Here is a 21,117-nt window from a genome sequence, read left to right as displayed (position 1 = left end):
GGTCCTAAACCCCACCTGGTCCCGAGCAGGAGGCGGCCCGGAGACAAAGCACACCTCTGACAGCACCAACTTCACGTGTCAAATGACTGCTCGTGATCATCCAGGTGCTTCTAAGAGCAGCTGGGTCATGGCCAGAATTCCGTAGCTCTTTCCACGAAATGCCGAGACAACCCCACACCTGTCACTATGGCCTGGAAAGGAAAGTCATCGAGGATGCCCTGCAGACGGCGCTTCAGAGGACGCTGGGGAGGGCTGACACGTGGGTGGCAATGCCAGCAGAACCAGCGTGGCATCAGGGTGGACGGGCCCCGGTGGTGTGCCCAGCCCTCGCCCACACCCCACTGGGCCGCCTGGCCTTACCTCTTTGCCAAAAGTTGAGACTTGGTCCCGGAGGGCGAAATCAGGTGGATCTGGAGGTCTCCGCGGCGCGGGTGGGAGATGGAGATGCGGGCCACCACGTGCTCCAGGTAGCCCACGCGCTGGTCGGAGCGGTCGGAGCAGGCCGTGGTCAGGACGGTGGTCCGCAGCGTCTGCACCAGGGGGATACTCCTGCGGGGTGCAAGGAGCTCAGCCCTCGGCAGCCTGAGCCCCACGGCACCTACCGAGGGCACGGGCGCCTGGCCTCTGTGTGGGGGCCCCTTGCTGCTCCCCAGTGTGTCTCCCCCTTAGAAGCTCCAGTTTGACTTTTATCGTCCACCCGGGAGACACTTATCAGTCTGGAACTCACTTAGAGGGGCCGAAAGAATGGCTCCTAGTGCAGACTCAGCAAAAGCACCCAGGGGTGAGCACCCCTGTGCCTAGGGTCAGCTCCCGCTTCTCTCGGAGCTGCCTTCGGCCCCGCACGTCTCCGGGACACCTGGGGTCTGCAAGGTGTCGAGGCCCCCTGCTGTGTTTCAAAGGCAGGCCTTGAGAGCAGATGCCGTAGCATGGACAGCAGTAACAGCAACTGTTGGCTGCAAGGAACCAGGCACCAGGTGCCAGGCACCGACTGCGAATCCCTAAGGACTGACCCATTTCTTTCAGAGAGAGGCCAAGGACAGTGCCCAAGGTCACACAGCTTGAGAAGTAGAGCAGGGGTCGGGCGGCAGCCCACTGCCTCCACCTGTGCCACACGGCCCCTCCACGTGGCAGGTGCGGGCCCTCAATTCTATTCTAGAAGCAGGAGAGAAGGGACAGCCACAGGATGCCCGAGCAGGCCTCTGGGGCTGACTGGCCGAGACGCCAGTGCCTCGCCCAGAGTGACGGAGAACAGACAGGAGTCTCCCTGCATGGGGTCTGGGGCGCCCTCCCTCTCCTGTCCAGCAATGGGGATGGATAAGGACTCTTGAGTTTGTCTCTTGACAAACTCAGGGCAGTTTGGCCACGTGGGATAGAATCAAGGACAAGCGCCAAACCCAAACCAGAGTTCCACTGGAACTTTCTATCTATGCGTCGAGGAAGCAGACAGAAAGCCTGCCTGGGAGGCTGCTCCTGCCTCTGGCCTGGGCCGCCCTGCCCACTCCGTGTCCACTGGACTCCCTCAAGGATTTGTAACCTGAAGAAGGCCCCCCATGCCCCAGCAGCCCGAGAATAATTCCCAGCGCTTGGCAGGCACTGGGCTTATCACCAGCGATTTCCCTTCTGCCCCTACTTCCTACGGGGAGGGGAGGCTTCACACACAGGCCAGAGTCTCTCAGGAATTACATCGCTTGGCTCTTCTGGGCCTGAGTCATAAAAAACAATCAAAACAGTTATAAACAGTGATGTAATTCCCTCAGAGACTCTGTAAATATTTGAAAACATGATTTGCACACATCATAAATTGATTTAGAGATGCTGACTTCTTTCATTGCCTTCTCTCCAACTTTACTGTCTGTGTTGACCGGTCAGCAGCCCCTCCTCACCTCCGCCCCCCCCTTTCCCCCCCTCCTCCCAGCTGTGGCAGAAGCCAACGGCACAGAAAGCTCTGGAGAGTCCAAGCCCTGCCAGGCCCCTACGCATCTCCAGGTGAGGTATCCCTGGCCGCCTGCATGAGAAAGCAATGTGGGTGTCTTGAGACAGGGGAGGGGAAGCCCTTCCGCATGCAAACTCACTAAATGTGGCTTCTCACCCTGCACCTACAAACTCCTAACACTTTTCTGGGCCCAGATGCACCAGCAAGGTGCACAGACACAATATTAAGTTTTAAAAGTTGTCTCACTCCTCCTCTCCCCATTTGCCAATGGGGAGGGAGAGCCATGCCTCTGCGGGAGAGAGAGAATCTGGAATCCCAGGGAAGAAACCTTAATTCTGATGAGAGGATTTCACAGAATAGGAAAAGGGTAAAAGATAGCAACCAAAGCCCCCTCACCTGCCAGGCTCCAGGTGCCCAGCCCACAGTGTCAACACCTAGAGACAAAGCATCTTAACAAAGGCATGAAATGCTCAGTGAGATTATTAAACCTTCTTGCATTTGGCTTTCTTCGTTTGTTTTTTGCTTCTGTAAGGCACTCTAGCTGGTGGGTCCCTTGAGGTCAGAAAGGGTGGGCTGAGTCTAGGACAGAGCCTCCCCTCGCCCCCAGCTGCTGCCTGCAGGGTGTCTGGGGGTGTCTGGCACACAGCTCCTTCTGGATTAGAGATTCTACCTTTCTTTTTTTTAAAAAAAGAAATGAAAAAGTCCCTGATTTGGGACTTTTCAAAGCCAAGATGTTACCCTCACCTGGGAAGGTCGGAGCCCCGTTTCTGGGAATGTGACTAATTATAATGTGTAGCTTTGACTTGAAATCTGTTACTGTGAGAGCTCACAGTTCCAGGCCATGGGCATTCTCCTTTCAACCAGTTCTAAGGCCAGAGACTTATCAACCTCCCAGACGCAGTTCACCCTCCTACACTATTTTTGCCACTCCTGTTGAGCCAAATAAGCTAACAACATCCCGAATCAGCGGACTTTTTCATTTCTTTTTTCAATAAAAAGGAGGAGTGTGCCCTCCCTGGTGGTACAAGAAGTAAGGATGCAGCACTGGAAGCCAGCCACAGTCGCCTCAGTGACAGTTCGATCCCTGGCCTGGGAGGTGACCTACAGGGCGCGGCAGACCTCTCCTGACCCGCCCACTGCTCCCTCAGCAGTGGACTTCATCAGTCTGCCTGTTCTGCTCCCCACTCTGTCTCTGGTGAATCGTCTTGCCGCCCCGGACCTCTGGCCTGTACCCCAGTTCTGTATGCATAAAATAAATACTTAAAAAAAAAAAAAAGAAGGAAGTGAGTTGAGAATTTCCTTATTTCAGGTAGAAACTCCAAGCCAAAGCGGGGATGCCAAAGACCAAACACCGAGTCTGAAAAGGATTAACTTGAAGACCAAAAGTGAAACTGTCAGTGCAAATTAAAAAAGGACGTTATCTTCCACCCTATGGCTATTTCAAAGATAACACAGAAAATGCCACTTGACTGCAAAGCAATTTATTTTTTAGGTTAAACAATGTGCGAGGATTATCTTTATCATATGCACACAGCTCAACTGGACTTGCATCATGAAAATTGATTTAGAAAGATCTTAACCTTCCCAAGATAACTGAAAAAGCCCCTCTGCGATTTGATTCCGAAACGGTCATCCTGAGCCTCCCTGGAGGTGCACTGGGTTGGGACGCAGCACTGCAAGCTGGCCGCAGCCACCTAAGTGCCCCGGAGGTGACCACATGGCGCGGCAGACCTCTCCTGACCCGCCCGCTGCTCCCCTCAGCAGTGGACTTCATTGATCTGCCTGTTCTGCTCCCTGCTCTGTCTCTGGTGAAGCCTCTCACTGCCCCTCTGGCCTGTACCCCAGTTCTGTAAGCATAAATAAATAAATCTTAAAAAAAAAAAGGTCAATCTCATACGCAGCATCATTTTCTTGGACCTAGAACCCTAAAAAGGAGCCCAAGGAGTCAAAAGGTCCCACAAGACGGCCCTCCCTGGTGGCGCAGCGGGTTAAAGCACTGCACTAAGAAGCTTAAGCCACTTCTGCATGAGTTGGATTCCCGCCTGCCCCGGAGGTGACCACATGGCGTGGCAGACCTCTCCTGACCCGCCCGCTGCTCCCCTCAGCAGTGTACTTCGTCGATCTGCCTGTTCTGCTCCCCATTCTGTCTCTGGTGAATCCTCTCACCCTCCGCATTTCTGGCCTGCACCCCAGTTCTGTATGAATAAATAAATTAAAAAAAAAAAAAAAAAAAAAAGGTCCCACAAGACTGAACGCCCAGAACCGAAGACTGTGACTTTTAGCTGTGGAGATTGGCCTACTTCCAAAAGACCTCTGAGGGAAGAGTCTCTCACTTCCTGTTGGGCCACACTTCTGACTTGATGACTGGCCCTCTAAGTGGTCCCCTTTCCTCCTAAAGTCTCTCGGTCAGCTCCCTTCTCCTGAGGGGTGGGGGGTGACCAACCAACAGTCTTCACAAGCACTCCTGGCCATTTATACCAGGGCCTTCTTCTGGAACTGCTCTTGAACTCAGAGATTAGGAGCACAGAATTGCCCCCCACCACTTCTCCTTGGCTTAGCTGAAAATAGGATTATAATTTTTGACTCCCCCCAAATTTAACGGATAGCTTGTTTTTCACCAGAAGCCTTACTGATGCCACTAACAGTTGATGAACATATATTTTGTAGGTTATATATATATTATCTACTACATTCTTGTAATAAAATCAGATAGAAAAAACCAAGTTATTAATAAAATAAAAAATATCCTGAAACATCTCACCCAGGCAATGTCCATCAACAACCAAGATTTTTTTTATAACTTTGCCTTGGGTTTGAAGTTTTTTTTTTTCTTTTTGAAGATTTTAAAAAGAGGATACAGGCCAGAGGTGCAGGGCCAGTAAGAAGATTCACCAGAGGCAGAGCAGGGAGTGGAGCAAGCAGATCAACAAAGTACACTGCTGAGGGGAGCAGCAGGTGAGACAGGAGAGGCCTGCTGTGCCATGTGGGTCATCTCCAGGGCGGGGATCGAACCTGCACTGGAGGGCTGCGGCTGGCTTGCAGTGCTGTGTCCTAACCTGTTGTGCCACCAGGGAGAGCCTTTTTTTTTTTTTAATTGAAAAGAAACTGTAAAGAAGTGGACCCTGGCAATTCCCTGCCCCACCCCCAGCGCTGTTCCAGGCCCACAGCCCTTCTCTGTGGTGCATAATACCCTGTCTAATATCTTGCAAAGGTGGTGAGAAACAAGTTGCCAACTTGTTACATTCAAGTGCCTTGAATGACTGAGAATTGCAAGGTGTCAGAATAACAATCCGTGAGGAAGATAGTTTCCAGTGGAAGTGCGGGGTAGGTGGTCGGTGGGAAACCGGTGGGAAACCCTCCACGGCACCACGTGTCTTTCTGCTCTGGAGCGGAAGCTGCTAAGTCAGAGCACCTCAGTCCCCACTTGGAGTCCTCTCTGCGCAGGTTCAAGAGCAGACCGCTTAAGGCAGTGACGCCTCCCACACTCAGGGCCGGGGCAGCACGTCGGGAGACCAATCTGAGGTCATGCTGCGGTCACCCACCAGATTCGGAAGGCAGCAGGGTCCTCCCTTCTGTATTTGACATCTGTCTGGGGGCTCGGGGGCTGTGAAGGGCCAAGGCCCTTCCACTAGACTGGACGGTCAACCATGAAACACTCTCAGCGACCTTCTGCGGGGTAATGACTGGAGTGGAGAGGGGCTAATTGGGGCAGACTTATTAATTAAATTGTAGGACAGCAAGTCAGTCTGTGGAGGTCACAGCCAGAAGCTTCTGAGTCTCTTCTTAGATCTGTTCTAGGACCTACATTCTTGGCAGAATGGTTATAGGTCAAAGACAGACAGATTCTATCTTATCCAGGTGAGTTCACATTTACAACTGTCCACAGAGAAAATTATTTTTGATTCTCAAACCACAGCACATCATTTAGGCTGGAAGTAAAATTTAACTAAAAAAAAAAAAAAAAAGAGCCTAATCCATTACATTAAATTAAACAATGCTGTTCATGATGAATTGGGCTATTCATTCCTTCCAAACCCATACATTCCTGATGGGGAGTAAAAAAGTCATCCTCATTATTCATGATTCCATATTTGCAAATTCACCTCCTCACTAAGATCTAGCAACCCCTCAAATCAACACTTGTGGTGCTTTTCAGTGATTTGTGGGTATAAATAAGCAAAGCAGCAAATACCTGAGCTCCTCATTATATACATTCTCAGTCAAGGTTGAACAAGGGGAAGCTTTACCTGCTGGCCTCAGTTCTTATCCTATAAACAAGTGTCCTTTTGTGATCTATTCGGTAGCATAGTTTTGTTGGCGGTCTCACTATTTAAAACAGCCCCAGTGCAGTGCCAGTGTGTCTCCAAGCACAAGAAGCCGCACCACGCCGTATGGAGAAAATACATGTTAGACGAACTTCATTCAGGTATGAGCTGTAAAACTGATAGTCACGAACCCGGTGTTCATGAATCAACAATGTGCATTCAATAAGCTTTCTTTAAACAGAAACTCACACCACATGTGGGATGAACTGGTTGGCTGACAGACTGACCGATGCGGCCGGGGGCTCACAGGAACCTCAGCCTGCACTTCTAGAAGCAACAGTTCTGTATTTAAGAATTCAGGGCTCCTGGTGACTTCATAGAATATGACTTCTGAGAATAATAGAATCAACTGTGTTTTCAAGTGCAAATTCAAATACTTATGTTAGAAGTAAGTAGCATTTACAATTTGGAGAAAACAGGTGTGCATCAAACATCAGGTTGGAAGCACAGGGCTGCAGGAAAACAGGCAGCTTTTGCAAGTTCACAGTGTCTGGTATCAGGACAGATGAGGAAACAGACAAATGTCATGGTGCAGGCATAGTTACCCTAGGCCAGGGCTGCAGAGCACACCAAGAGTTTTCTTACCCCTATGTAAGAGTGACTGCATAGAGAAACCAGAAGCAAGGGTGCCATACAGCCCCCAGATGTGCACACATGGGGTCCCAGGGAAGGAGGCACTAGGCAGGGTGGGGGTGGGGAGTAGGGGGCATCTGCCTGGGACAGAGTCCAAAGGGAACAGGGGCTGTTAATTTCTTAAGAGACGTGAGACCAGGCTGTGCCTGCACAAGTGGGCTCCTGGGGCCACACAGGTCCCCCAACAGGGTTTTGTGGCCATGTGGTCCTGCTCACCAAGTCAGCTACAGCCAGATGAGACACCTGGGCTGGGGCCCCCCCACCCCATCCCCTGCGCAACCCTCCCACCCCCACAGGCAGTTGATCCAGGCCAGGGAAGCTCCTCAGGGCCATGGAAAGAAGTGGGGGGAGCGGTCTCCCGGGGGACAAGCAGGTCATTCCACCTGTCTAGTCCTGAGCTCCTGTGACGTGCTCCTTCTGGGAGACAGGCCGCTGGGGGCGGCTCAACCCCACTGTATCCTACCCAGTTCCTTAACTCCTTTGCCTCAGTTTTCCCCAAATCTCGCATTCTTGTCAAGGTTTTTGAATAGTTAATACACATGAAGGGTTCAGAATCATGTCAGGTACATCACCAGCGCCTGATAGTCATTATCCTCTCTTATGATCATTATCCACTATGCTTATGTATTATTTATAAATAGAGTGGTTATAAAAAGGCCATCATGCATGGTCTGCTTCATTAAATACCAGAAAAATAAGAGCAGCAAGTGGTTAAACCAGTGGTTAATTCTTCATCACTTACAATATATTCTTTGCTCAAAGCTTCATAAACTGCTCCACAGCAGCCTGGATATTTTAAGACGCAAGGGAAGAACTGGTTAGAAAACCCTGAAGGGTCAAATAAGATTATTTCATAACTGGGTTTCTTGCTCATTCACAGGAATTATGCTAAGCTTGATTTTCTTTTCCGCTCGAAGAAAGTCAATAAAAGTATCCATCCTTCTCTATCTAACACTGAGATGTTAAAGTAGTTTTGCACAGAGCTATCACTGGTCATAATTCTATTTATTTTCCTTGAATTGAAGAAAAGTTTTAAACAGCGGTGTGTCCGGAAGGGCTCTGGCACGTCATTCTGCTAGCGAGCGTGCCTCTGTGGCGTTCAAGTGACTTCCTCCTTGTCCCTGTATTTAGATAGAGTGCTCACCGAAGTTGCCTTTGGGGTGCTTTGCCCTCTAGGGGAGCTTGGTCTGTTTCGGGGTGAGCGACACTGTACAGAAGAGACTCAGCAAAATCTGGTAGCACCTTGGAAGTGAGGGGCGCGGGCCTGCTCCCCCCATGCTCACCTCTCTCTTCCCGTCTCTCTGGTCAGGCTCCCTGGCTTAGTTCCATGCTGCTGGGGACTTTTACTCTCTCTCAGATGGGGGATCTCGACAGAGGCAGCCTACATCCCCAAACCTCACAGCCTAGAAGTGCAGCATCCGGACTAGAAATGCTGATATTTGGGGTTCACTTTTGGGTGCCCCTTTGCATGGCCATTCTTCAAATTACAGCCAGCTCTCTATAGTCACAACTTGCGCATCCACAGCTTCAACCCACAGAGGATGGAAAACTGCGACGTAGTGAGGACTATGAGGTCGCTGGGTCTGTCCTGAGTGTGTACACTTTTTTCTTTCTTGTCTAAACTATACAGTGTAACAACCATTTACATAACACCTGCCTTGGGTCAGGTATTGTCAGCAGCCTGATTTACGTACACGGAGGAGAAAGAAGGACGGATATAAGATGCAAATATACTGTTGCAGTGAAGGGACTTGAGCATCCTCAGACTCTGGTCTTTGGCGTGTTGGGGCCTGACCTGTCCCCCAGGAGGCGAAGGACAACTGTAGATCAGCCACGCCTCAGCTTTGCCTCCTCTTCCTCCTGATGGGGCTGCTTCCTGCCTGGCTCTCAGGGCAGCCCCCTCAGCTCTGCTGCCAGCCTTTCTGCCTACGCTCAAGGTCAGGTGAAGGTGGTATGGGGCAGAGAACGTCAGTGCAGCGACACCCACAGGTACCTGGCATTCCCTTGGGACACAGCGAGTGCCATGCTGGCATCGCAGCGCAGGCTGGGGCCTTCAGGAGGGACCTGCGGACAGGGTCCTCCTACTGGCCATGCGGAACCTCTTTCTGAACCACGGCAAAGGCCAGGTCAGGGCTGGAGAGCAGGAGAGGACACAGAGGTCACTGCACCCCACTCTTACCCCTGGCAAGTGACCATCACGCCTGGCCCTGAAACTTGCTGCACAACCTGTGACCCTGCCCACACTAGGACACCCACATGTCCAGCGGACACCGTTCTCTGCTTACCACGGGGGCCCTGTCCTGCTCGAGAGGAGAGCAGTGAGCATGCTGCACGCAGTTGCACAGGCCTGTGAGTCTGACTGTCTCTCACTTTGCGCTCAGCCTGGCTTGGGACACTCAGAGGTTTGAGGATTTCACCTGAATGGGGATTGTGTGTGCAGAGGGGGCAGCGAAGAGAGGTGTGGGGACAAGCTCTCTCCGTTTCTAAGCCAAATGGTCCCAGAAGAATAGGCAAAGCCAGCCGAGGGCCCCGAGGACAGAAGCGAGCCGAAGCCAGGCGGATGCCAGAGTCCTGGCTCAAGCGCCAGGCAGGTGACAATGGCGAGGGCACTCGGGGTACAAAGGAAGCTTCTGTCTGCCACGCCTCACTCTCTTTCTGTCTCTCCTCCACCCTCTCCCCTCGTGAACTGGGGAACAATTAACTGTGTCGGTAAGCTTGTGGTTTGGGACAGACAGCAGGTTGGCTGAGTATTCCAGAGAGACTGAAGTGGCTCAATGTAAAGATGACTTTTCCCTGGAAACAGAAGTCTGATTCTTCCCCTGCACAGGAACTGGTGAGTCCTTTCTTCCCTCAAAGGACAGGAACAATGTCACACTGTGTGCTATGGCTGGGGCCCTCAGCCTGTGCTGTCTAGACTCCAGGCGCTTTCACTTAAAAAACAAAATAAAATAAAAATAAAAACAACCCCTCGCCACCTAGGCACCACTCTACCATCTTAAAACTATTTCTGGCGGGAGAAGAATGCTTCATTCAGGAACCGCCCGGCTGGGGGACTGTGGGCAGGAAAGTTGCAGGCGTGGGCACCGGGGGTCGGGAGCAGACTGCGGGCCCCTCGGTCCGGCGGCGCCTGACTTGTGCGAGGCGTTTTCCAACAAATGTAGCGAAAGAAAGCAAAAGCCTGCTTTATCTCAGACAACTTGTGTGTAAGGCTCCCCGGAGAAAATGATGCTTCAAAATGTCAAGAATGAGATTTGCTTGCTTGTCGGCTGGCCTTCGGGCGGTCATGCCAAAGCCAGTCTTTACGATGAACAGCAGGGCAAGACACAATTTTTCAAAAGTCCCTTCCATGGCCATGCACCCAGCCAGTACTTTCTAGAAGAATTCCTAGTACACTGCAAGGCATCATCAAGAAATACTTTAGGCCACCTTTTACAGCAACGGGCATGTTGTAAGAGGTGGATGCATTCAAGGATGAGGCAATCTCAAAAAGTGACCTCTATTTGCTGATAAAGCAAGAGTCACCTTTAATGACCTCTTCGTTTCTTTTTCGAACACCTATTTTCTACAGGTAACAGTGAGCTCCAGCTAGAAAGAAATGCACTCCATTTGCTTAAAAATCATGTATTAGTTTTAGAGACACACCATCCTCTTTCTTAGAAAGGATGCTGCAATGGCAGAATTCAGAAGAATCATGTGATTTCCTCTGTTCAAGGAGTAGCATCCCTGCTTCTGGTTGACTTTACAGCTGATTTCATTTTAACTTAACATTTTGCATAATGCAAAGCAAAGTAAGTCAGAAAGAGAACAACAAACACGCTGACATCACCCACATGTGGGATATCAGGACACAAAGCAGGTCAGTGGACAAAATAAACAGCCAGGGGACTGTGACCACAAAACTTAGACAACCGGAGGGACGAGTATGGGGTGGGGCACAGTGAGGTGGGAGCACAGTGGGGGGGAGCACAGCGGGGTGGGGCATGGCTGGGAGGGAGCACGGCAGGGTAGAGCACGGCAGGGTGGGAGCACGGCGGGGTGGGAGCACGGCAGGGTGGGAGCACGGTGGGGTGGAGCACGGCAGGGTGGGAGCACCGTGGGGTGGAGCACGGCTGGAGGGAGCACGGAGGAGGGCCCAATGGATGGTGGTTTTTTTTTCTTTACATAATAAATACAGACTACACATATCAGCATCTGATTTAAACAACTTGCTAGATGGGCCAAGGCAGGTATGTCCTCCCCATGGAGGAAGATGTGGCCAGAGCCCCAGGGTGCACTGCCAAAGCCCCCCTTTAAGTCTACAGAAGTGTTATCTGAGTCTACATAAAAGGAACTCAGAGCTGTGCTGTGCTCTGCATAAAACCTCGCCTGCACCAGAGAAGGGACGGAAGTTGCCACTCTTGCCCTTGACCAAAAGAGTCACACCACAGGCTTTGCGGGTGGGCAGGCTGGGCTGGCTGGGTTGAGGCCACCAGTGGGTGACAACAGAGGGGACACTCACTGCCGCTCCCCATTAACACTCCAGGCAGGCAGGGCCCTGAGTGGTCAGCAATGCTAATCCTATGGAGAAGAATCTCCAACACCAGGCTGAGGTTTCAGTGAAGGAGCGGATTCCCTACGCCCCTGAGAGAGGGAAGTGACCCCCAAGAGCAAAAGGACCCAACACAGACGCGGGTTAGGAAGAGATACTCTTCCTGGCTTCACAAGTCATGAGACACGCTTATACACCCTGCCATGCGCCTGCACACACACACAAACACACACACACACACACAGGGAATGTGTCCCCTCGCCCAATCAGTGCACTACAGCAGGTGCGGTCCAGCCGGCCAGGTGCGGGGAGACTCACCTGGGTCTCTTGTCCGCAGCTACGACGCACATGTGCTGTGCCGGCACCGCCGTCCACTTCTTCGCCTCCATGACCAGGGCCTCTGCGTCCACCAAGCCGAATCCGTAGAGATGGCTAACTGGAAAGACAGCCTTCAGTCCCGACTGCCCTTGCTCCCTCAGGAGAGGCGCGAGGCCCGGCTCCCTCGCAGCCTGGCTCCCGGCTGCCCCGTGGCTGCCACGGTCTGGCAGAACACTGGTGTCACGGCAGGGCTGCAGGGCCCAGACCGCCCCGGGCCCCGGCGCAGGGCCGCCCTCTGAGGACAGCTCTCAGGCCCCCTGCTTGACTTTCTCTCTGAACCACATGTCTCAGGGGAGGTGGTCGGGGAAGGAAATTCGCCAGGGCAGGTCGTTCCATTAGGGTGCAGAGTGGACATGTGGAGACAGAGGGCCATGTAGCTCGTTCTCATGAGAAAAAGACACGAACGAGAATCGCTGGTTTCTGGACGCAGGAAACAAAGCCTGGCGCCTCGGGGTTCACGCGACCATGACACGCAGTGACTGTGGCAGAGTGAGGCTGCGCTCCTCCCCTGCCATCACCCCCAGGGCCTTCAGAGGGAGCATCACTGCACCCCACACGGACCTGAGTGTGCTCATGAGCTGGCCCGAGCCCATGTTTGATTTGGCCAAGACAGGAGAGTTTCAAGGCTTCATTCTAAGAGGCAAGGTTGAGAACTTGATATCTCCGTTTTCCTATTTAATTAGGCCAAAATTGAAATGTAGGTCAGCTCTCGGTATAGCCTACACCACCGCCACCAGCACTCCTGTGAAGCAGAGGTGTTCAGCCCACATCAGTGGCCTCTTTATGCGAGCGACGTCCCTTGGACTTAGGGGAAGCACGCCTGGCCTACATTTTACAGCAGCGAGGAGTATCAGGGTGTTGAAAGAATTAAACCTGAGCACCAGAAAAAAAAAGTCCTCCCTACTATACCATGACGGAAACGTTTTTCACGAATCTCTGCTAAGACGCCCGAAAAGGCAGTGCAATCATCACCTGCTTGAGAGATTCTGAGTCTCTGGGTTACGAGCCGAGACCATGGGTTGATTTCATGGTACCTGGGTCTGTAGCGGGCAGTGAGGAAGGTAGAGGCCTCATTGTTTTATGACTTCACTTTAGAAGATGAGGGCTTGCTGACAGTTTTACAGTTAGAAAGTAACTTACAAAACTATCTCACTGTCCTCTCCCGTTGAAGAAACTAAGGTCTCCTTTCAAAATCTCAGAGCTACTCAGGGCGGATTCCAAGGCGACACACACAGTGATCTTGTGCTCATGGGCATGAAAAAAATATAATGACACATCAAGCCCGTGATTAACCAGATGTAGTAAGTATCCTTTCAAAATACATTTCTTTATGGGGGAAAAAATGGAATAGGCAGTCAATTTAAAGAGAGTTTAAGGAGAATGACTAAGTTTATATCAGACACTTGGTGCCTACATGTGGTAAAAATCACGAAATTTAGGGGTCCTGACCTTAGGGACCTCAGGTTTCTCTGCGAATGCCAATGTAATGTCCTGGGATTTTTTTCCTTAAATTTCTGGCTACATCCTTTCCATTCTTATGATATTTGGAACTTCTTCTTGAGAAATTCACATCACCCTTTCATGCAGACCCCAGGAGGCCTCCCAGAGGGGCCTACCAGGAGGGGTGATCGGCCCTCGCCTGGCCCAGGAGAAGCCACTCACCTTTATGACCCGCACCGTTGACTTTCCAGTCACTGGCTTTCAGGTGGGCCGGCCTTGACGTCTTTACCAGCAGGTGCTGGACATCCCTCCAGGTTAACTGGCTGCTGCAATGACACAGGACAGGCTGTTGGAGCCATCAGGCCCATCACAATGGCAGCACAGGCCCAGCAGAGACAGTGCCCTGGGGAGCCAGCCTAAGTCCAGACTTGAGGGGCCCTTCAGGCTCCATGCAGGAAGGGCTTATTTCACTACCTCTTTGTAAAGAATGGTTTCCAGTGATTAAATCCTAAGATAAAATAGTTCAAGGGGTGACTTCAAATTCATGAGCATTAAAAACCCAGGCTTGGGCCCTCCCTGGTGGTGCAACGGGTTGGGACTCAGCCGTGCAAGCTGGTCACAGCTGCTTTGGTGCGAGTTCGATCTCCAGCCCCAATATGGCGCAGCAGACATCTCCTGACCCGCCTGCTGCTCCCCTCAGCAGTGTACTTCGTCCATCTGCCTGTTCTTCTCCCCACTCTGTCTCTGGTGAATTCTCTCACTGCCCCTGCACCTCTGGCCTGTACCCCATTTCTGTATGCATAAATAAATAAATAGTTAAACAAATTAAAAAAAACCCTTGAGTGTGTGCAAGGGTTACATAAGGAATTTTAGCAATGAGAAGGACCTCCTCAACAAAACAGCCATGGGCTATCAGTCTTTGGGGCTATTCCCAGCACAAGGAGCTGATTCTGGGGTGCATCAGAGCTCAAGTTGCCGTGTACCCAGATCCCACCCTGCATGAACCCAGCAGTTACAGATTTTCATTCAGGAATGTAGTAATTCTCAATGTACAGTATTTTTATTTTGGTGCAAAGGAGGAACATTTCAATAAAAGAACTCATGTCTAGTGACATAAATGCATAAAGCAGAATTCTTTGATTCTAAGCTAAAATTTTCTGCTTTGTTTCACAGTTCCAGATCCATGATACGATGGCATCTCGTAACCTGCTCGGAGCACAACCTTATGACCGGGCCACAGACAAAGCCTCCCTGCTGGGGCTACCAGACTCACATCGGCCACCACTCTTTCCATCAGCCACTTGGTTTATACGTGTTTACAAATATAACATCCTAACCACTTGTAAGTGTGCTGAGTGTGCTGTTAGCCCATTCACATGGTTGTGCATCTGTTACCACCACCTCCAGAGCTCTCTCTTCTTTCCAGTTGACACTCTTCACCCATGAAAACACCAACTTCTCATCCCCATCTCTAGTTACTGACAACCATCATTCCATTTTCTGTGCCTCTGCAAGGGACTACTCTGAGAGCCTCAAGTAAATGGAATCAGATAGTATTTACCCTTTGTGCCTGTTTTATTCTAGTTAGCACAGTGTCCTCAAGGTTCATCCATATGGTAGCCCCATGTTGCAATTTCCTTCCTTTTCAGGGCTGAGTAATATTCCATCACTTGCATGGTTTTTGTTGATGCATTCATCTACCTATGGGTACTTGGGTTGCTTTCCACCTTTTGGCCGCTGTGAATAAAGCTGCTGTGTCACTGGTATGCAGACATTCAAGTCTCTGACTGCAATTCTTTCAGGTTTCTCCCCACCAGCAAAATTGCTGGATCCTGCAGAAATTCTGCTTAAGTTTTTGAGGAATCACCATGCTGTTTTCCATAGCAGCTGCACCACTTTACATTCCCACCAACTTCCCCTCTGCCTGTTTTCCTACCAGAGGCCACCCATGGCTTGAGTTGTAGGGTACACATGCATTCTCCCCTTTGGCTCCCACTCTTAAGGCTCTCATCCTAGTCTCTCCTGATTTCCCCAATATGTCCCTGCCATTGTGCCAGTCACCAGGAATACTGACCAAGGTCTGTCTCATCCTGACTGTGTCCCTCAGTGCAGTGTCCAGGCCTGAGCTGGGCATGGCTGACTTGCAATCAAACGCTTGTACTGCCTCTCCCGAGGGCCCATGGCTACCTCATTGTTAGAGGAAGATTTTGAGGTCCCAGGTGATCCACAGTCTTGCTCTCTGGTGGAGTGGGGCACAGGCTTTGGGGCTCAGAGCACACATGGCTAAATTCAGGGACACCTAAGAGCTGGGACAAGTCACTGCCTGTGTCAGTGGGTCTTGTGAAAGTATGGCCACAGCCAGATGCCAGTAGGAAGTGTGAGTTCCAGAAAGAGAGAGAAAGCTAGACACCACCTCATTATGAGGCAATCCAAACTTACAGCCAACAGCAAGGAAATCAGAATATCAGCTGTATGGGAAACATGTCTAAAAAGGGTGCTGGAAATGTTACTTGATGAAGAGGGATCCACGGGAATTCTCAAGACTGGCTCCAAACAGTGAGATGACGTTGGGACAATTCTTGCACATAATGGACATAGCACCCTCACACCCTGCCCAGCTCCCCCACCCACACCCATGCCCGAGAGCCACAGGCCTGGCATCAAGGCCCCCAATCTCCTTGACTCAGGCCCCCCATGTCCGGTATGTAATGTGTTACTCCCTAGACCAATGCATCCATTTCAAAGTTTTAAGTGTTTTCAGTGCAGTTTGATTTATTCGCCACCTGTAAATTTCTGAGAAGCTACATGATGAGGAAGATTACTATTGGGGTGTTCATGTGTCCACGGGCCAAGTTTAATGGGCATCGAAACAGGGTTTGTTTTCTATTTAGCTTCAGCTAACAAAATTCCATGCCTGTTTCCAATAATGGAAGAAAACCTGGAACAATGAGTTGCTAAGCATGGGAATGCAGCTTTCCACTCAAGGAACTAATTATTTAGAATTTTTAAAAAGAGCCCCAGGACACAGAAGCTAACATTTTGGCCTGGAAATTGAAAATATTTAGCTGCTACTTTGCTAAATTGGTAGCATTTGAGTTTTATGCTTTTTTGCCTTGTGCAAATCAACATGCAAACATACATAATTACAAGGGTTTAAGCATCCCAAACATGATTTTTGAATCATTTAAAATCTCATCTGCAACAAATACTACTTCAAATGGCTGGTTTGTTCTGAGCCAGCTCTGAAGTCTAAACATTTCAGATGAGTTAAATAGAACAAAAAATAAATTCTGGACTAGAAGACCAATTAGTGGTCACCCAGAAGGGAAGGGGGTAACAGGGTGGGGGCAATGGTGAACTGAAGAACAGAGCTGGGCTTTGAGACATACATACGGAGTATCACACATGCAGATGCCCGGTGACGAGCCCCTAGAATTTCTATGATATTATATTGCAATACAACGATTAAAAAAAGGAAAAACAAAATGTGCTTTTGACCCCAGGGCTGCATGCACAGTAAACTCTCTTTCCTTCATGACTCATCTATGCACTAACAACTCTAGAAATTGCATTTGGCTTAGGACAGATAAAACCTCACCCATATATTGTCAACGTATGCACTGGGCAGCGTAGCTGTCCAAAGTCTGATTTTGGCTGGCGATACACGAGGAGAGGCAGGCTTGGAGTTCTGACCCACCTACCCCTTGGGGTCCTACAAAGGGAAGAGACTGTGAGGGCTGCAAAGGGCATGAAGGGAAGGACCCATGCCATATCCACTAAGAACACACCACACACAGGAGACCTCGAAGACCCCGCGGGTAAAAAGAGCCAGACGCGAAAGGACAAACCCTGGCTGGGCCCAATCAGACGAGTCTGACGCACTGAGTTCACAGGCAGACAGTAGAATGGTGGGGAGGAAGAGAATGGGGGTGTCAGGGACTAGATTCCGGTTCCTCCCTGGATGCATATACGGAAGCCCTAACCCCGTACCTCAGAGTCTGACGGTACCTGGAGATGGGGTTTCTAGAGAGATAATGAAAGCGAAATGGGGTCGGTCACTAGGGCGAGTCCTCATCCTCTCTGGTGTCCCTACAAAATTCTAGATCTGGAGACACCCGAGAGACAGAGAGAGACCAGGCGAGGACACAGGGAGAACTCAGTTGTTCCAAGCCAACGGAGAGGCCTCAGAGGACCCAGCACCTTCTTCTTCACTTCTCACAGTGCTGCCCCCAGAAAGGTGGGGTCCAGGCACCCAGGGCCGGCGAAGGCCCTAAGAGTCTACATGTTGGTGCCCCTGCTCCTGTGGCTTCGCTCACGCCCCCACAGGGGAGCGCCGCCTCCAGGCCGGGCAGAAGCGGAGGTCTGTTGCAAAGCCCCAGCCTGTGGCGTTTCACCTTGGAAGATGCAGCCGAGGAATCGGGGGGCCGTTGTTTCCGGGCACAGGGCTTCAGTTCTGGATGGCGGCCGAGCGAGCGAGGCGCAGGGTGGTGACAGTCACACAGCAACGTGCCCCACGGCACGCTCCACATGGCGTGTATGTCACCGCAACACCGCTTTTGTTTTTATTGTTCTCGAAAAAGGGAAAAGGAAGGGGCGTGGGTACTTACTTGGCTTCTAAGGCCAGGGCGATGATGCCCGCCACCATGGGCGCTGAGACGGAGGTCCCGGTGTGGCCGTCCGTGCAGCGCTGCCGCAGATCCGTGGTCACCTGGGGGCGCCGAGGGGCTACGTCAGCTCCAGGCGAGGCCAGCGGCCACTCAAGATGCTGGCCTGGCCCAGCGGCCCAGAGAAGGGCAGGCCCTCGCAGCTGCCTCTCGGCCGCCTGGCGCCTGCCTGTGGCCTCTGGAGCTCCCCGCCACGGGGCTTTGCTCTGGGCAGACGTGGACCCGCTGAAAGGGCAAACTCGTACGGGGTGAGGGCAGGGCGAGGCAGCACAGGAGACCAGCACCAGGAAGCCAGAGACCCTGCCTACTGCGGAGATGTGTGGGGGACCGGAGGCCAGACAAGGTAAAACAAAGGGGGTCCTGCGGGCAGACCCGCCAGAGCCCACTCTGCCACCCCCAGGCACCCCCGACTTCTGAACAACTGGGATCACGCGGAGGAGCCCAGCTAGCCCGGGGAGTTTCCGCTGAGGCTCATTCTCCCCCAGAATGTCCTCCTCGGACTGCAGCAGTGTCCACCCACAGCAGTGTCCACCCACAGGAGCGGCCACCCAGGGTGCGCTCACCCTCACAGGGCCCGCGCGGGCCGGCAGGGGCTCTGTGCTCCCTTCCCAGGGGGCGACCCCACATCTGGGCCCTTGGACCACACTGCCTTACCCGCAAATGCCTTGGACGTGCAGTGGAGAAGCAGCGTGTGGGAGCGCGTGGGGGTTCAGTGCTGTGACACCCCCGTGCGAGACAGACTGGGCCCCTGTGCACTTTGCAGCTGCCACTAAGGCTGTTCCCCAGCTGCCTCTAAATCAAAGAGGGTAACCTTGATCTCGGGGGCGAGGAGGGGCAAAGCGATCACAGAGCCCCTCATGGTGGGAGGCAGAGGCAGGCACAGGAGGCCCCGGCCCGGTGCTGCTCTTGGGACAGGGAGCTGGACACCCAAGCTAGGCCATGCGGGTGGCCTCTGGAAGCCGAGGGCGGCCTTCGGGGACAGCCCACAAGGAAATGGGAGCTCAGCTTCTGCCAGCACCCGCTGGGCGAGCAGTGCATTCTCCCCTCCAGGCTCCTGCAAGGAAGCAGCTGGGTCGGCCTCTGGACCTCAGCCTCATGACATGCAACGCTCTGACCTACACAGCTAGGAGCTAACACATCGGCGCTGTTTCAAGCTGCTAATCTGTAATGAAAGCAAGAGGAAGCAAACGCACCCACCCAACTGCTGGGCTCCACTGTTGGAAGAACCCCCGAGAAAGAATCCCCAGATGATGTAAGCCAGACCCTCCTCCCCAAGGAGCATCTTCCTTCATTATCGTTCAGCAGGGGGTGGGGAGGGCCATCTCCCAGGGAGAAGGGATCCAGGCCGCATCACACACAGAGGAGGACTTAACAGAAACACTAGCAGAGACCAGCCTCTGCTGCAACCCCCTGTACCCCGACCAAAAGTGAGGCATCTCCGTGATGGGAAAGGCAGCTGAGGGCAAAAGAACAGGGAGCAGGATGCCACCTCCAGGATCTTCATTTGCAAACGGGCATGGTGACAAGCCCTTCACACAGCCCCTGTGAAGGCCACAGGTGGACACCCAGCACATCCTTGTGCTTGATTAGTGGTGACCAGTAAGGGAAAGTGAGGGTGTCTGGGCAGGAGGCCAAGCTCCCCGGAGCAAGGGAGGTCCCACAGCTGCTTCTCCAGTCAGTGAGCAGAAGGGCCTCTCTGCGGGGAGGGGTGGCCTGGAGCACGGGCTGTGCTCTGAGGACGAAGGGCAGACCCGTGAGAGAGGCTCGGGCATCCGTCCCTTCACTAATACCCCTTCTCAGCCAGGCATCCCCCACCGCGCCGCAGGTGCCGTGGCCAGCACTCCCTGGACGGAGAGGAACGGCCAGCCTGGAGCACAGAGCTTGCATCCCAACCTGCCTGGCCTCCGCAGGCTGTGTGCCGCCTGCTGTCCAGGGTGATGACGCAGGCCCTTACTCAGGGTCAGGGGCTCAGCACAAAAAGTCAGCTGAATTGATCTAAAGAAGAGAAATGACACCCATACTGTCCAAGAAGAGCACCAGACAGTCAGCAGCTCCGGCTGGGAGCGTTTGCTCTTGTGTAGTTAACTGCACTCTTCTTACCATATGGTCAGCACAGAGAGGAAAGAAAAGAACAAGAGCACCTTGCAGCTGAGGCAGCTGTATGTGTACACACCCACACACGTGTGCGCCCTTGGTGAGCAACCAAGCAGATAAGGCCGCCAGGCCTGCTCACTCCCCTGCTTGGGGAACCCGTAGGGGCCCCCAGCATGAAGTCTCTAGGCTCCAAGGGGCCACACACCCCACTTGCACCACTGCAGCCAGCAGGTCTCCATGTGAGACCCCAGCAAGGCCCTGTTCAAACGAGCTGGATTCCTTGAGGAACAGGTCACTATTGAGAATCTCAGCGGCCTGTCCCAGGGGTGCACGCTCCCGGAGAAAAGGAAAATAACAACTTAAATTAATACCTTCGTTAACTGGCCCAGGCCACTGCCAGGCTGACCATGGAATGGTCGTGGCTGACCTTTGGGCTGGTGCAGAGCAAAGCAGAGAACAGGAAGCCTGTATGCTCCCACAGAAAAAATGCAAAAATAAATTTGCAAATAATCTCTAAAGAAGTGGTTAAGCAGCAGGAGAAATGAAAAGATGCTAGTGAGCTTTAAAATTAATCCATGTCTGGCCAGCTCCGTGGTCTCATTTTTAAAACGTCTAAAAACCAACTTAATGACTGTGCATTTGAATTCTGCATTAATTTGGACTCGAAACCTTCCCCTCCTCCTCCTCCTGTTTTTTAAAGGAGGAAAACACAGGGGTGAGGGAAGAAGCCACATTCCACCCGCATGCCGAGCGGCAAGTTACTTTTTAAAAGCTGAATCACACTTTCTGTGCTTTGACTGGAGTGACCCAAAGCACTGCTGGCCAGAAAGTGTCCAAGGAAAGCGCTTTTGTCACTGGGGAAGGTCTGGAAGAAGATGTGGATTTCTAAACTGCTCCTGTACAAACCCCAGCTTCTCTCTTACTGGAGAAAAAGAACCAGTCAGTTGGAACGCAAGCGAGGCGACCACAGGATTTCAGACGCATCACGCTGAATGTACCCCACCCTTAAGTGATATTTTTAGAGCTCTCATGGCAGAGAGGGTTTTAATTGGTATTTTTGGTGCAAAGAGTAGAAAGGCAGGTCTGTGGACCGTCGCCAAGAGGCTGGGCAAGGTCACTGCT

At 52.1% G+C, this 21,117-nt stretch overlaps 1 protein-coding gene across 1 annotated transcript in view; it reads right to left on the bottom strand.

Annotated features, from left to right (window-relative positions):
• PCSK6 (proprotein convertase subtilisin/kexin type 6) overlaps positions 1–21,117 on the bottom strand; it is a 103,709-nt gene that overhangs the window by 42,179 nt on the left and 40,413 nt on the right. Inside the window, exons 9-12 of the mRNA XM_004693085.2 lie at positions 17,845–17,945; positions 13,460–13,563; positions 11,738–11,855; positions 361–549 (exon numbers count right to left, since the gene is read on the bottom strand). Coding sequence (XP_004693142.2) covers positions 361–549; positions 11,738–11,855; positions 13,460–13,563; positions 17,845–17,945 — 512 coding nt within the window. The remainder of the gene's footprint in view (positions 1–360; positions 550–11,737; positions 11,856–13,459; positions 13,564–17,844; positions 17,946–21,117) is intronic.

This window comes from Condylura cristata, unplaced genomic scaffold (assembly GCF_000260355.1).
Source record: "Condylura cristata isolate star-nosed mole 26May11 unplaced genomic scaffold, ConCri1.0 scaffold00035, whole genome shotgun sequence".
NCBI lineage: Eukaryota > Metazoa > Chordata > Mammalia > Eulipotyphla > Talpidae > Condylura > Condylura cristata.
Note: the sequence above shows the minus strand (reverse complement) of the source record. Positions and strands in the feature narration are given on the sequence as shown.